General features: G+C 41.3%; 1 protein-coding gene across 4 annotated transcripts in view; it reads right to left on the bottom strand.

Annotated features, from left to right (window-relative positions):
- The window catches only part of LOC117435812 (calcium-transporting ATPase type 2C member 1), a 78,148-nt gene that overhangs the window by 29,588 nt on the left and 33,456 nt on the right, over window positions 1-15,104 (bottom strand). For all 4 annotated transcript variants that reach the window (XM_059013061.1, XM_034059253.3, XM_059013055.1 and 1 more), the window contains exons 3-6: window positions 4,959-5,075; window positions 4,682-4,771; window positions 4,527-4,562; window positions 4,022-4,083 (exon numbers count right to left, since the gene is read on the bottom strand). In XM_059013061.1, the coding sequence (XP_058869044.1) occupies window positions 4,022-4,083; window positions 4,527-4,562; window positions 4,682-4,771; window positions 4,959-5,075 (305 nt within the window). The remainder of the gene's footprint in view (window positions 1-4,021; window positions 4,084-4,526; window positions 4,563-4,681; window positions 4,772-4,958; window positions 5,076-15,104) is intronic.

Genomic DNA, 15,104 nt, shown 5'->3' with positions numbered 1-15,104 from the left:
AGAGGACAGTATACAAAATATTTTAGTTTAATTGTATTAGGTGTGTATTAACTTCACTTAGAAGATTCACCTGACAGTCTGCATTCAACTCTGTGCTGTGCCTCAACCAACAGCAGGCACAAAATGAAACTTACAGGAAATGTAGATAGGGGTCTAGGCTACAATCTATCAAAAACTGACAAAAATCCAATTAACATGGCTCATACAAGTGCACAATCGCTTTCGCTGTTGTAATAAAACTCTTACTATGCAAATTGGATATTAATGATTATTTTGTTAACTTTAAATATACAGGGCAATTTCATAGAATGCACAATATTGGTTGGAGCATCGCAAAAGCTGCATTGTTTATGGATCATATCTTTAAAACTATCACATCTTTTGGAGCAGGAACAGTGCCAGAGACTCCACTCCACTCCACTCCACTCCACTCCACTCGTTTCTTTTTGCAGGTCAAAGAAGTCCCCTGGGTTGACATTGTCTATACCTTTTAGGATTTTGAATGTTTGAATCAGATCGCCGCGTAGTCTTCTTTGTTCAAGACCGAATAGATTCAATTCTTTTAGCCTGTCTGCATACGACATGCCTTTTAAACCCGGGATAATTCTGGTTGCTCTTCTTTGCACTCTTTCTAGAGCAGCAATATCCTTTTTGTAACGAGGTGACCAGAACTGAACACAATATTCTAGGTGAGGTCTTAATAATGCATTGTAAAGTTTTAACATTACTTCCCTTGATTTAAATTCAACACTTCTCACAATATATCCGAGCATCTTGTTGGCCTTTTTTATAGCTTCCCCACATTGTCTAGATGAAGACATTTCTGAGTCAACATAAACTCCTAGGTCTTTTTCATAGTTCCCTTCTTCAATTTCACTATCTGCCATATGATATTTATAATGCACATTTTTATTGCCTGCATGCAATACTTTACACTTTTCTCTATTAAATTTCATTTGCCATGTGTCAATTCTAGCCGGAGAGCATCTTAACAAATTGTATTAAAATAGTATTGGTTGAAATTTTATATGGTAAACAATATCGACCAAAATAGTACAATTCTGACATTGGATAATTTTGCACTCACCAGCACACTCTTGTTTAATCTTGTGGTTAAATTTCTATGTAATTAATATTTCTTCCTGCTTCACACAGTCCCGCCCCAAATCAGACAAATACAGCAAATTAGCAAGCTGTATAGGTCTGATTGATGGAAAGGATCCTTACAGGAAGTAATTCCTGCTCCCAGACAGGTGTGCTTTTGGTAACTAGTTAGCAAAACAATTCAATTCCTTTAGCGACAGTTCACGCAATTCACACTGACTTTACATGCTCAATAAAATCTATTAATTTGCCGTTTAGAGAGGCAAGTTAAAAACCCTGACCAGTCTTACTGTCCCAGAATTATGGGGGCAATTGGCAACCCTACTTCATGCAGACCTCCAACAAACATTTTGCTTAAAATTACAGGCAGGTGTCCCTCATCAATGGCTCAATAGCCAATCAGCCTCCCAAGGTATTCTGGGGGATGTAGTACTGTATACTTCAGGACTATATTTTAATGTCTCCTCCCCCTACTCTGTCACAATATATAACATGGATAGTAGCTATATTTATACTTTGGCCCATGCAAAAAAAAAAAAAATAAATAAATAAATAAATCTTATTGCACCTTTGTGACGTCAAAAAGTCATAATGCACGGTTACCTGTGCAATTAGATTTTTCTGTCAATTCAGATTAGATAGAGGAAAACCTGTTTGTCACAAACTTAAATGTTGTTCCGACACAGTTGCTCAAAAAATTTATTATTTCAACAAGAAAATGTCCAAGAAAACCAAATTTGACTTGGTTCTGGTAAAATCTTATCAATCTTACTGGTAACGAAAAAAAGACTGCAGTGAGTAGAAACCCAGCACTGTGTATATGGTCTGAGCTCCCTTAAAAGCCTGCTGCTGTGGAAGCTACTCCCTCTCCTTCCGTTGCTGTCTCCAAGTAACATTGCTCTAGGGGCGGGCCTTTCTACAGAGGCTCTGATCAGACTGAAACAGGTTCAGGATTGCTGCCAAATAAGAGCTAAAATTTCCTTAAGCAGTACCTTGTCTTTTCTTTATAGACCCTGTAGGTGACATCTTTTTAAAGATTACAACGATACTATTCTAAATTCAACATTTGTTATTGTGTTTGAACACCATATTTTTAAATCCATGTAATCCACGATGCCTGTATATGTATTCAAAACACAAACAAAATAAACAAAAATACATGATAGATTTATAATAAAATATATATGCAGTCAAAAAATGGTTTTGCAAATCCAAGGATAGTACTTTATTCTTTATTTGTGTAATGCTATGTCTCGTTTTTTTGTTTTGTTTGCTGTAGTTTTTTTTTTTTTTTTTGTTAAAAAAATATTTGTAGCCAAATGAGTCTGGCTGCACTTGCGGGGCTTCAACACAACTCAAAAATTGAGTGGAAACCCAGTTTAAGAAATCCTCCAGTATTTTAATATTAATTATGTTATTTCAATTTGGAAGGAGAATTTCTCTGGCTAAAAGAAAACGACATGGAAAAACACACTACCTGAAAGGTACTACCAAAATAGCGTGAGAATAAAAGGGGAGACTTCTTTTTCTTTGTCCATGGAAACCAGGCCACTAACAGTTTTAAAGTATTGCAAGACAGCACTATAAACCGATTTAATTTAAGAGATATATGCCGAAGTTATAAGTCCCTAGTCTTACTCATACTTTGAGTGACAAAACCACTCATGTCTGCAGGGGCTCCCGTGGCGCATTCGGTAAAGGCGCTCCGCGTGGAGTGCAGGATGCACCCTATAGCCTTGATGTCGCCGGTTCGAGTCCAGGCTATTCCACAGCCGAGCGTCATATACACACACACACACACACACACGCACGCACACACACAAGCCTGTTGTTCTCTCTACTGGGCCTAGTAGTCATCAACTTCTTTGTTTTGTACAAGAAATGCACCCGCAAAATTATCGGTAGGAGAGATTTCATCTTGAAGCTAGCCACAGCGCTTCCGCAGAAAACCAGATCAGAAAACTGCAAAGCTGCAGGCTGCAGCAGCTCAACCTAGATTCTGTGCTGCGAGTGACACACATGCAAGAGAAATTATATGTTACTTTCATTTTAGATAAACTACTTTTGTTTTTACTGTTTTGTATGTACATAAACCTGTTTACACACTAGTTTCTTTTGAAACATTTATTTTATTATAGTTTTTCATTTTTTGAAGTAGTGCTTTATATGAGGCTGTGTGGTCCAGTGGTTAAAGAAACAGGCTTGTAACCAAGAGGTCCCCGGTTCAAATCCCACCTCAGCCACTGACTCATTGTGTGACCCTGAGCAAGTCACTTAACCTCCTTGTGCTCCGTCTTTCGGGTGAGATGTACTTGTAAGTGACTCTGCAGCTGATGCATAGTTCACACACTCTAGTCTCTGTAAGTTGCCTTGGATAACGGCATCTGCTAAATAAACAAATAATAATAATATGTGGTAAATTAGAAAATAAACCCTTTTCTGTGTAGGTGTTTGATATGATGTGCTTGAATAAAACTTTTGAATTGTATCCGATAGTTTGTCTTCCATTTTAATGTTGATGATGTTTAAAATGTACCATGATAAATGACTGCCTTCGGCGGTTGTAGGTATGAGTATAACCGCGGCAGTTCTAGTGTTAAAGCAGTCCATAAATGTACATTTTGTGTGTGTGTGTATGTGTGTGTTTTGTACGGCCTTTCTGCTGGATATTACGTGAGATTAAGTCAGAAGAATGGGATCTTGACACAATTCCTGCTCCAGTTTACATGGGTTTTTACAGCTATTTTTATCGTGAGAAAGCGTTTGACCCTGCCCTTAAAGTCACGCTGCAAAAAGAACATCCTTTTGCTGTTTCACCATGTATTCGTGTGACAACGTCACACAATCATGACTGTAGAGTCGATTTTCACGTGCATGTAAACCCAGCCACTGAAACACATAACAGGCCATTTCCTACCAGTGACATTCTGGAGGCACTAGCTTGCCCAGTTCTTCAAGAGACTTTTCAGAGCGATATTCCTACAACAAAAAGAAGACAATTGACAATTACACAAGAATTTCCTTTAACCTTTATTCAATTACTGTATATTCAATTGGCATAATACCCAAGTTTTAACTGTAAATACAATGTTAACCTGGAGTGAAAATAGGATCACTTACAGCCAGAGCCTGTGGTTTTTAATAGAAAAGTGAAAGCCACTGTCAACAGAATTGATACCGTTGCAAGGTCTATTTCAGACCAGAAGACAAAGGGAAGCTTAATGTTCCTGCAGATAGCCTTCTCTCCTTAAACAAGAAAAACCTATCAAAGCTGAGGGAGATTATATATATATATATATATATATAGCAGACAGAGGGTGTCTAACAAACCCAAAGCAAACGGATATCTCAGCACAACCAGATACCCTGCCATGTGACACTTGCTTATGGAAATTATGAAAAATACATTTAAAAAAAATTACCTGTACAAAGGCAACTGTTACAACGATAATGATGGCCTGAAAAAAAAAAGATAAATAAATACAGCTAAAATACATTCAATTTAGACTGTATTGTTTCATTTCAAGAATATTTGCATTTGGAATATTACGCAATGAAAAAAAAAAAAAGCTCTTACCACAGTGATGCTGACAGCATCATCAATCTGATGCATTAGGACACTGATTACAGCGGATGCCAGCAAAAGCAGAATGAGAGGGTTTTTAAACTGAAAACATAAGTGAAGAGGCGGGTCAATTAAAACACAGTTCATAGCTCAATGTACATCAATGCCTTCCTACATTTACATAGAAAATTACAAACAGGCTCAGTTAAACTAGTGTACTGCCAGGAAAAACAATTTTGTGATGATCAACTTTTATTGCATTGTGAACACAGCCAACATATAAGCATACCTGTGAAATGTACTTCTTCCACAGGGGCTCTTCTTCGCAAATATCAAATTCATTGCAGCCATGGTACGCACGTCGATGGGAAACCTCACTGTGACTCAAACCATACTGCAGGTCAGCCTGTTAAAGAAAGCAATCAAAGGTCAATGCAAATCTCGGTAACTAAATACAAATATATTACAACTTTAAGAATGTACATTTGTTCTAGAGGGGTGATAGGAGAGGGGTAGATGTACATGTGATCCAGAAAATAAGCTTAGTACACTTTCATAACCTGAATTTGTTGTTTAGAAGAGGCTCAGAGTAAGTAGCAGGGTTCTGAAAAACACTACTTTGTACACCTATAACTTTAAAAGTCTGTTTCAAAGCTCTTTTCAAAATGTCCGCCGTTGTGCACTGGGTTTGAGTTGTGCCTTCTAAAATCCCTGCAGGAAGGAGGACTATTTGAAAGCTTTAAACCGACTTTAAAAAGTCATAAGTAGGGATGTGCTTTTGGTACATTTTTTATCAAGGTTTAAATGCTATGCAGGTGTCAGCGTTTAAAACCATATCTACGCACACACACTCTTTATATTACATTATGATGTATACTGACAGCCCTGGTTAGTAGTATTTTCCAAGAAAAGAACCTCTAAATAAGCAAATAACGTTTTAACAAATCGCAAAGACTTAACTACAAAGTTTAAAAAAATAAAATAAAATGTATACACCAAAGTATATATTGAAATTAGGGCTGTCACTCGATTCAATTATGGGCATTTGAGTAACCTGAAGAATTTGGTCTTTTAAAAGCATTTGTTTTATTATTTATTTCTTGCAAAATGTTTCTTTGTATTTGTACTGCGCTATTGAGATATACCTGTGCTGGCCCTGTGGGCACAAAGTGAATAAACTACGCTTTTTTAAATAATATTATATTCAAACAGCTTACTTTTTTTTTTTTCCTTTTTAAATATCTCCGTCTGTTGACAAATTACAGATATCATGGACATTTTTTATTTATTTATTTTAAACAAAATGATTTGCGTAGAAGTGTACTGGCAAATTAAAGCCTATACAAAATTTATTTACACATGTGTTCTCAATTAATATTGTACACCCTGTCCTTTTAAAATCGTGTAATACGTATTCACAGTCTCCATCTAGAACATTCTGTATGGCTGTTTGCTTTTTACTGCATTTAGTATTTCCATCTAGAGTAATTCTGAATGTCTTCATTTCAAATGATGAAGCATTGAACTTGTGTTTTTGTGTACGGCAATGCTATATTTTTCAGAACTTACTCTTAAAGATCCAATTTTGCTGTAGTAGAATGCAGTACTGTTAGCAGTCATGGTAACCCAGTTGGCATGCAGTACTGATTTCTATTTCACAATCACAAAAAAGTAAATTCACAGTCTTGATAAATTTAAAACATTTTATTTATAACTTGCCATTTTGTAGTTAAAACTCTAACCACAACAACAACAGTTAAGATTGTGATGCATACTGTATTAAAACACAGTACAGCAGAGAGTCATATTACAGCAGGGATGTAGATAAAAGCCAGGAGCAGGTAAAAATATACACCAATTTTTTTTAAAAAAAACTCTGCCAGTTTCCTCGTCCTGGAATAAATGTAAACTCTTGAGCTTTTCAGTCCCAAGACATTGCTATGTATGCCATATTCCTAGCTTTATGAAATATTAAGTAAATCCCTGAGAACCTATTGTATATTAAATCCCTAGACTAGAGGTTTTCACCCTTTTTTTTTTTTTAAATTGTACCCCTTCTATCAGGTTTCAGCTTAAGTACCCCTTTACAATTTTTACTCTACTGAATGGTACTACAGTTGCAATAAAAGACAGAATAATCTGATTAACAATATATCATTTATGTCACAACAGTTTGGGACTGAAACTGCTGATTTAGGACAGAATACCAAACAGCAATTCTTAAAAGTTGTGTATTACAAGATTTGGATGCACAGAATATGGGAATCTTTTCGGAAAAACACGTATTTGGTTTCTATTTGATAAAGTTATTATAAATAATCCAAAATAGTCTGCAATGTAAATGTGTATCTCGTTACAATTTACTTGCCATCTCAGCATAATTATGTGTGCCATTTAAAATGTTGCACTTTCTGTAGACTTGTTTAGTCCTTAGTTTTCTTTTGCAAGTGAGCAATCATTAGGTTATCATAATCCAGGATCCCTGAAAATAGAAATGTAACCATTACTGAATGGGATATCTCGCTGCTCCTTTAAGAGCACCATTGTGCCAGGCGTTCTCTCTGCCCCCAGGAGATAAATACAAGTGACACATAAGGCTCAGCACCATTTTCTCTTCAGGCCTGCTGCGTTTGAGGGAATGCCGCGACCTTGAAGGGTAATGGTTACCTTCATATTTGAGGGAACCAGGGTTATGATAATAACCAAACGTTTCCTTTCAAGTACGAAATGTAACCATTATCGAATGGGATACAATGCCCAAGTCATCGCAAGTGAAGGACTTGCAGTACCGGCAGCTGTGCTAAAAGGAAGATAAACTGCCTTTAAAATTCTGGCCAAAGACCGGGTCCATGGCACATGGTCCACAGCACAGTGAGGGAGGGCCCTCATGCAGTGTATATGCTGCAAGGTTACACCACTACCATAATGCAACACCAACTCCGATGGACAGGCCATGTCATCCGGATGCCCAACTCACGCCTCCCGAAACAGATCATGTACTCCCAGTTGAGGGAAGGTCAGCGAGCCCCTGGCGGGCAAAAGAAACGCTACAAAGACAACATCAAAACAAACCTGAAGAAATTCAACATCACCTCCAACAACTGAGAAGACACTGCACTAAATAGACACAGCTGGAGGAAAATCGTTCAAGAGGGGGCTGCACTACACGAAAAGGATCTTCGCTGTGCCGCAGAGGACAAGCGGCAGCTACGCAAGGAGAGACTCAACACCAGGAAGGTCCAACTACCAACCACAACCAACACTCACCCCTGCCCACACTGCACCAAAATATGTGGCTCCCGGATCGGCCTTTACAGCCATCTGAAGACCCACAAATAGAAGACTATGGAGGACAATCATACTCGACTCGAGTGATCGCCGATGATGACACCGAGTAACCTCAGCATTTAACACCAGAAGTCCAAATAAGGTGTGATGCTAACTACCCCAGGACTTAAAAAATGGAACAAAATAAAAAAAGTGTGTTAAAAAAGGCAGAATGAGTCGCTGCCTGTAACACTCTGGTCCCAAAACCAGGGTTCTGCTGATATACGACATTCAGTCTGGTAAAATTATGATGCATACTGCAGCGTTGTAAATGTCTGACAGATGCGCTCTGAAATAACACCCAAGAGGTTGCAAGGCCTCTTGTGGAGTGACCAGTTTGGCTAGATCATACGCAATCCTGACCGTGTCTACAATCCACCTCGACAGCCACTGTTTAGACAGGGCTTGTCCGTGGAACTTAGACCCAAAGCAAACAAACAATTACTCGGATTGCCGCCAACTTTGGGTGCGGTCAACGTAATACGCCAGTGCCCTACTGGACAGAGCATATGGAGCTTTCTCCCTCTTGAAAAACAGAACATGCTTTTGGGAGAAAGGCAGGATTAGTGCAGAGGGTAACCTTAGTTCTCATCTCCGCAAAAAACAAACAGGCTTTCGCCTTTGAGAATGCTTGCATTTCACCGACCCACTTGGCGGAGGTAAAAGCAAGCAGGAAAGTGGTCTTAAGGGCAGGAATTTCAATTCTGCTGAATGTAAGGGGTCACATGACAGTTTTTTAAGTGTGTCCAGCATTACACTGAGCAACCAGCGAGGGACAAGGTCCTTCCTAGGGGGTCTTAACCTCCGAGCACCCTTCAAAAACTGTCCCGCCAAGAAGTGTGCTCCTGGCGAGACAGAGTCAATTTTAATATGGCAAGCCGATATAGCTGCCTGGTAGACCTTAAATGTGGAGGGAGATTTCCCTTCATCAAAAAGGCCCTGCAATTGCAGTATATCTGCCATGGGGCAAGTTGTGGGGTCCAGTTCACACGACTGACACAAAGTCTGGAAGACCCTCCCATTTGTAGCCGTACTGGGAAAGGGTAGACACTGCCCTGGCATTTTGAAGGGTGACAATGACCCTGTCAGATAACCTGAGGTGACTCAAATGTCTCCTCTTAGGGGTTGGACCCAGAGATGCAGGCCTGCTGGGTCTGGATGCAACAAAGTGCCCAGATAACCTGACCGCAGCTCCAAAGTATTTAGTGGAGGCCCTGCACCCCCTGGCCATTCCAGACAGCATCACAACCTAGGCAGGAAGCGTCTGTGGTCACCACCTCTCCTCGTGACACTGCCCAGAACTATGACCAAGCTGTATGAGCTGGTTGTTTCCACCACGGAAGAGCTTTCAGTGAAGGACCCGGTGCTTGAACCAGGCTTGGGAGAGTGTGCATGTGCAGGAGCCCTATGGTGAGAACCTGAGATGTTGCTGCCATCAGCCCAGAAGTCTCTGGAAGGTCAGTACCATCACCACTGCACTGGGCTGAAAAAAGCTCCAAACAGACCGGGTTTTACAGGGAAGTGAAAATAGACTTCCTCGAGGTCCACTGTAGTGAACCAGTTGCCTGATCTGACTGACTGCAATAGCTGTTGCATTGTCAGCATCTTGAACTTTCGTACTCTCAAGTACAGACGTCTGAGGTAGAGGATCGGTCTGAGATCAAGCACCAAAAAATACCTGGAGTGAAACACATTGTTGTTACGAAAGGGAGGAGAACCAAAACAAAACTGCAGAGAGTAGCCGACCTTGATGGTAGTAAGCACCCAGGTGTCTGTGGTGCATGATTAGCAATAATCCAGATGGGCCTAAAAAAATGGGCCCTGGACTTGTGGCAGCAAAACCCAAGGACTGCTGGCTTGCAGGGAATTGCGTCTGCGCCTGCTGCTTGAGAGTAGTGCGACGGTAATTGCATCAGCCTATGTGCTACACACCATGAAAGCGGTTCTGCGCATTAGCCCTAGCATGGGCTGTATGAACCTGCACCTGCATCTGGGGCCGAGGGTGCCTGTTCCTCCATTACTTTGCCGGCTTATGGGCTGGGGGCTTCTGCTTGGGGAGGAGGTGTGCCAACTGGTGTATAGCAGCAGGAACCCTATCAAAGATGGAGCACTTATGCTCAACCTCCGTGGGCCAAGGCACCTGCAATGCCGTGGTAGCACGTCTGATAAGGGCAGCGAGGTCCACCGACAGGGAGGGGCTTACCGTGATAGTCAAGATATCAGACTCTGCGTCGTCGGAAGATTAATTCTTGGGTGTCCTCCTGTGCTGGTTCTGGGTCAGGAAATGGTGCCTGAATCCTGGGGACTGAGACAACAGGGGACTTCGCAGCAGCTATGTCAAAAGGGACTGCTGCTGGTTCATAGCTTCAAAAAGCTTTTCAAACTCCCTCTGCATGCTCCCTTCCTAGGTAGTGGATGCACCTGTCACGCTTATCCTCTGCCAGAATGTTTCTCTTCCAAACAGCACAAGGGTGAAACCTAGGCATGGTGCAAGGCTGAAAAACATTCAGCCGTGCAATGCACACGCACAAGAAACAGACAGCAATGCTGACTAGTGCTGAAACTGTTTTGTACACAGAGTGCACAAGAATGGAGCACTGTAAACATTCTTGGTGCCGAACCGCACCAAACCGATTCTGGTATGAACCAGATGACCGGTACTGACCTTGGTAACAATAAAAGGTAGCTGGTACCTACTTTGGTACTGACCAGGCGTTAGAGACAGAATGTGTAAAGGGAACAGAGTGCCCTGGACTGGATGGCCTGACAATTCATTCTCAGGGTTAGGTGGAAGTCGGCCATCTAGAAAGGGGGCACAGCTGCGGTACATTAAGTCATCACTCCAGAAGGAAAGCGACGAGGTGTGATAGAAGAATGATAGAATAATCGCACGAAGAGTTCTAATCTAATATGTTTGGGTGATCTCTGTGATTTGTATAACCTGAATAATGATATTATATGAAGTTTGATGTTAACAAAGTATTAGATTTACAATGTTGAACTAACACACTGGAATGTGGCCAAGGGTCAGCAGCCCTGTTTTCAGAGAAGTGCATGACTCAGCGACATGAGAATAGGACACTGTCTCAAATGAAAATATTTTGAGACAGCGATAATTCCTCTTTTCTCCCCAGTCACTTAGCTAATATTCTTGTATTAGGGGAATCAACTTTGTGGGACCTGACAGACACTCTCTCCCTAGCAACTAGAAAAATCAGCCAATCAGAAAAGTCGGTAGGCAACAGTATCAAGAATACCACAAGGTTGGTTTGAGCTGACTAAGGAAGATAAGAATTACCACAAGTCATGAACTCTGTGCAAAAACTGATTATATAAGGAACTGTTTGACTTAGTGTATTTTGAGCTTTCTTTGCGGTTGCTTGCAGAGTCTGTGACACTCTGTTGAATGCTCCAGTCTGCAGACTAATAAAGTATGAGTTGCTCCAACTTGTCTCTGTCTCAATCGTTCCCTCAGCACGGGACCGGTGCCTGCTCGGTTGTATGCAGAAAATTCCACCACATATATGGCGACGAGGATGGGATCCTGAACTCCATCCGCTGATCGTCCCGGGAAACGGAGTAAATCACCGGTGAGACCTAATCCTTAAACTTGGGTCAGGACGCCCGCAACTAAGAGGGTTGGCGGAGTCCGCTCCGAATCTGGCTGGCATCAGTGAGGCGGATAAAGGATCCCAAACAAAACAGCCCTGCTGAGGCGGTGAGTAGAGACAATCTGGACCAGCGATTTGATTAGGAAAAGCCCCCAGAGAACTACAAGGCTGACCCTGTGAGTAGCATAGTTTATGGAAACTATTGCTCACACTACACAGGAGACCAAGTGGTCAGGGCAGGCCCCCAGAGAACTACAAGGCTGACCCTGTGCGATACACAGGAGACCGAGTGGTCAGGGCAGACCCCAGAGAACTACAAGGCTGACCCTGTGAGCAGAGCAGTTTACGGAGACTGTTGCTGGCACTACACAGGAGACCAAGTAGTCAGAGCACTGTGAGGCTGTGATCACTAACCCCCGTGACGGTGAGGCAGATTATGGGAGAACTGTCATAGCACTGCACGGGAGCACGGGTTGTGATCTAACGAAGAAAGCCACAGTGGCTTGTACTAGTACAGGGTAGGGAACCAAAATTAAATAGACGTCTTATTGTGGAGTGCTCGGGATGATGATGAGATCTTGAGTGTTTCGCGTGTTTGTCTGAAAAGTTTTCGTATTAAGTGGACTAGAATGAATGGTAGATTCTTGTTTTAAAGGAAAATATTACAATAAATGGGCGATTTATATTGAGTTTGGAGGATCTGGTGTTACGTAAAATGCCAGGACAAGTTTCTCCTTGAGAGGAACATTAAGTGCAAGTAACGTAGCTCATTATAGAAACGGACTGGGAGTTCTGTGTAAGGTAAATGGTTATTGAAATCCCAGGAATGATTATCGTTCATGAAGTGAATTGAAGTAATAACTTGTTCCTAGAAAAAGCTACTGAACTAATAGTCCATCTTTTGTGTTTGTTCCTTTCCGTTTGTTTATCTGTTTATGTGCACATGTGGTTTATATTGAGCGCGAATGTCAGAATTGTATTTTGAATGCACTTGCTGACTTCCTTTGCGCTGCGTATTAAAAGTTTATAAGATTGGTGCTACGGGCTGTCACGTCGAGTCCTTCCAAAAGACCCCACTACAGATTTAACATAATAAACAATTTGCAATTAATTGTCGCGCTGACTTGTCTGTTATTGACTGTCCAAGGAGGATGAGTATGTTTAATTACCATCCCCAATATTTAGTGGATCCAGTCGCTAACAGTTGAGTTTGTACTTCGACTGTTTGCTGGACCAGGACTTGAGACCTGACAGAGGGTAAATTAAGTCCCAGTAGACGGGCATGTAAGGTCTAGTGTTTTGCCGATTGCGGCATTGTTGTGTAACTGGAATTCCTTGTGAGATGTGATTGAGTGACCCGGGTCTGGTTGTGTGTGTGTGTGTGGATGTGAAGAGAAAGGAAAAAAGGAACTTATGATGCAAACAGTGCAGAATAAGAAAACAAGTAAAGACAAAAAGCTGGAACGCCTGGCACCCCCGCCCCTATTGCAGCCGTGGCAAGGTGGGGGGAAGAATTACAGTAATGGTGAATGTTTTACTTGTGGAAAGTTAGGACACAGGGCAAATAACTGCCCCCAGAAGTCTGATGAATGCTTTGCTTGTGGGAAACTGGGACACCGATGGAAAAAGTGCCCTCAAAGGGAATGTTTTACCTGTGGAGAGTTAGGACATAGGGCGAAAAAGTGCCCTCAAAGACCCAAGGAAAATAAAATGTAATGTAAAAGCGTGAGTAGCTTGGAGACAGTGTATATATATATGTATGTGTATATATATATATATATATATATATATATATATATATATATATATATATATACGCATGTATATGTGTATCACGTTGTAGGCAAGCAAGGCTGGTAGATGTACCGATTGTAAATGGGGAGGTAACTTATTTAGATCACCAGCTGTCAGCCAAGGGGAAATCCCTGTGTAAAGACAGCATTGAAGCGATACTGTAAACACCATAGCCTGTAACTAAAAAATAAATGATGATTTTCCCCGTAGAAGAAGAAGTAGAGAAGCAGGAAAAAGGCAAAGTATAGAAAGCGCAAGAGGTTATGTTGCAGAAAGTTAGTGGTATAGGATGAGTGGGTTAGAACACTTGGCATTTAGAAAGCTGTGTTCTTGAGAGGTCAGATTGCAAACAGGGGCAGAAGCCTAAATGTGACAATTGTGGTAATCTCGGGCATAGGCGCGGTGATTGTTTCGTTATAGGACCAAGTAAAAGAACTGGACAAACCACACAGTCAGCTAAAGTGAAAGCACACAGTCAAGGAACAGATTTTTTGTCTTTAGGCAACGAAAAAGTGAACAAGCCAGCTAAGGAAGCAATGCGGTTTCCTGTTAACCACAAAACAGCAGCTGTGTCAGTAGATATATTTTGTTATACTTGCACAGATAGAAACGGAATGCATTGATAAAAAAAAAAAGGACAGACGAAAAAACAGGTTGAGTGCCGACGGGTCTATTAAGGATCCGGGCAAGAAACAGCAGTCTATTATAGACACACAAAATAGACACAAGGAGGGAAAAGAGATGTCAATGGTTTGGTTAATACATAGTGCTGATGGTGACACAAACTAGTGTAGCAGTGAAGCTCCTACATGGGGTTAAGTGAGTACATTGGACACAGACCAAACGGTACCATCGCGTGGATACATCTCAGTTTGAATTTGCTGACACTGAATACCCTGAAACTAATGGTATATCTCTTTCCACAGACAGCGGGAGCAGCAACGGACAGTAACATGATTTGTGTTCCAGGTATTATGTCATTCCAGAGTCGGAGAAGATTCCACACCTCTGGGCGTGGAACGAGACATGTACAGAGAGACAAGCTTTGGGGGCCCCCTGGAAGAACTGCACGTGAATCCTTAGACAACGACAGGGTAATGGATGGAAACAAAGACCACTTCCCTTCGAGAGTGACATAGAGGGAACGTGGCAACCTGTGCGTTTGATAAGCCAGAATAATGCAATGACTCCAGCACAGTTTGAACAATGTCCTACTTGTCCTACTTGTGATATAACAGTGGGAGGGCTCCAGTATGAGTCAATATGCAACTGAACTGTAAGCAGTAACGCGTCATTGGAGGTGGACTGTCTCTGGACGAAAAAAAAAAAAAAAAAACTATACCAAACAGTGACAACAGGAGCAAACTAATGCAACAAGCAATTGGACATGTGTTAATGTGACAGGGCAAAGTATAGCACACAGAGTGCGAAATACATGGTATATGGGAGGTATGAAGCTACAGTTCCACTCCACTCAATGTCCCCCGTTAACGCCCTCTCCCCCAGACAGGTTGCTAGCTGTGGGGAGGGCAAAACCATTTGTGATGGGAGTAACCTGGTTGTAAACGTTGGTAAGAATAAACATTGAAGATATCAAACAACAATACACCAAAAGGTGTGGTGAGTTTAGACTATTAACTAAAATATTGAATAAAACCTTTAATCGTGAATTGGATACTTACCAACGTAACGCAGGTGGCCGT

Source organism: Acipenser ruthenus, chromosome 3 (genome assembly GCF_902713425.1).
Source record: "Acipenser ruthenus chromosome 3, fAciRut3.2 maternal haplotype, whole genome shotgun sequence".
NCBI lineage: Eukaryota > Metazoa > Chordata > Actinopteri > Acipenseriformes > Acipenseridae > Acipenser > Acipenser ruthenus.
Note: the sequence above shows the minus strand (reverse complement) of the source record. Positions and strands in the feature narration are given on the sequence as shown.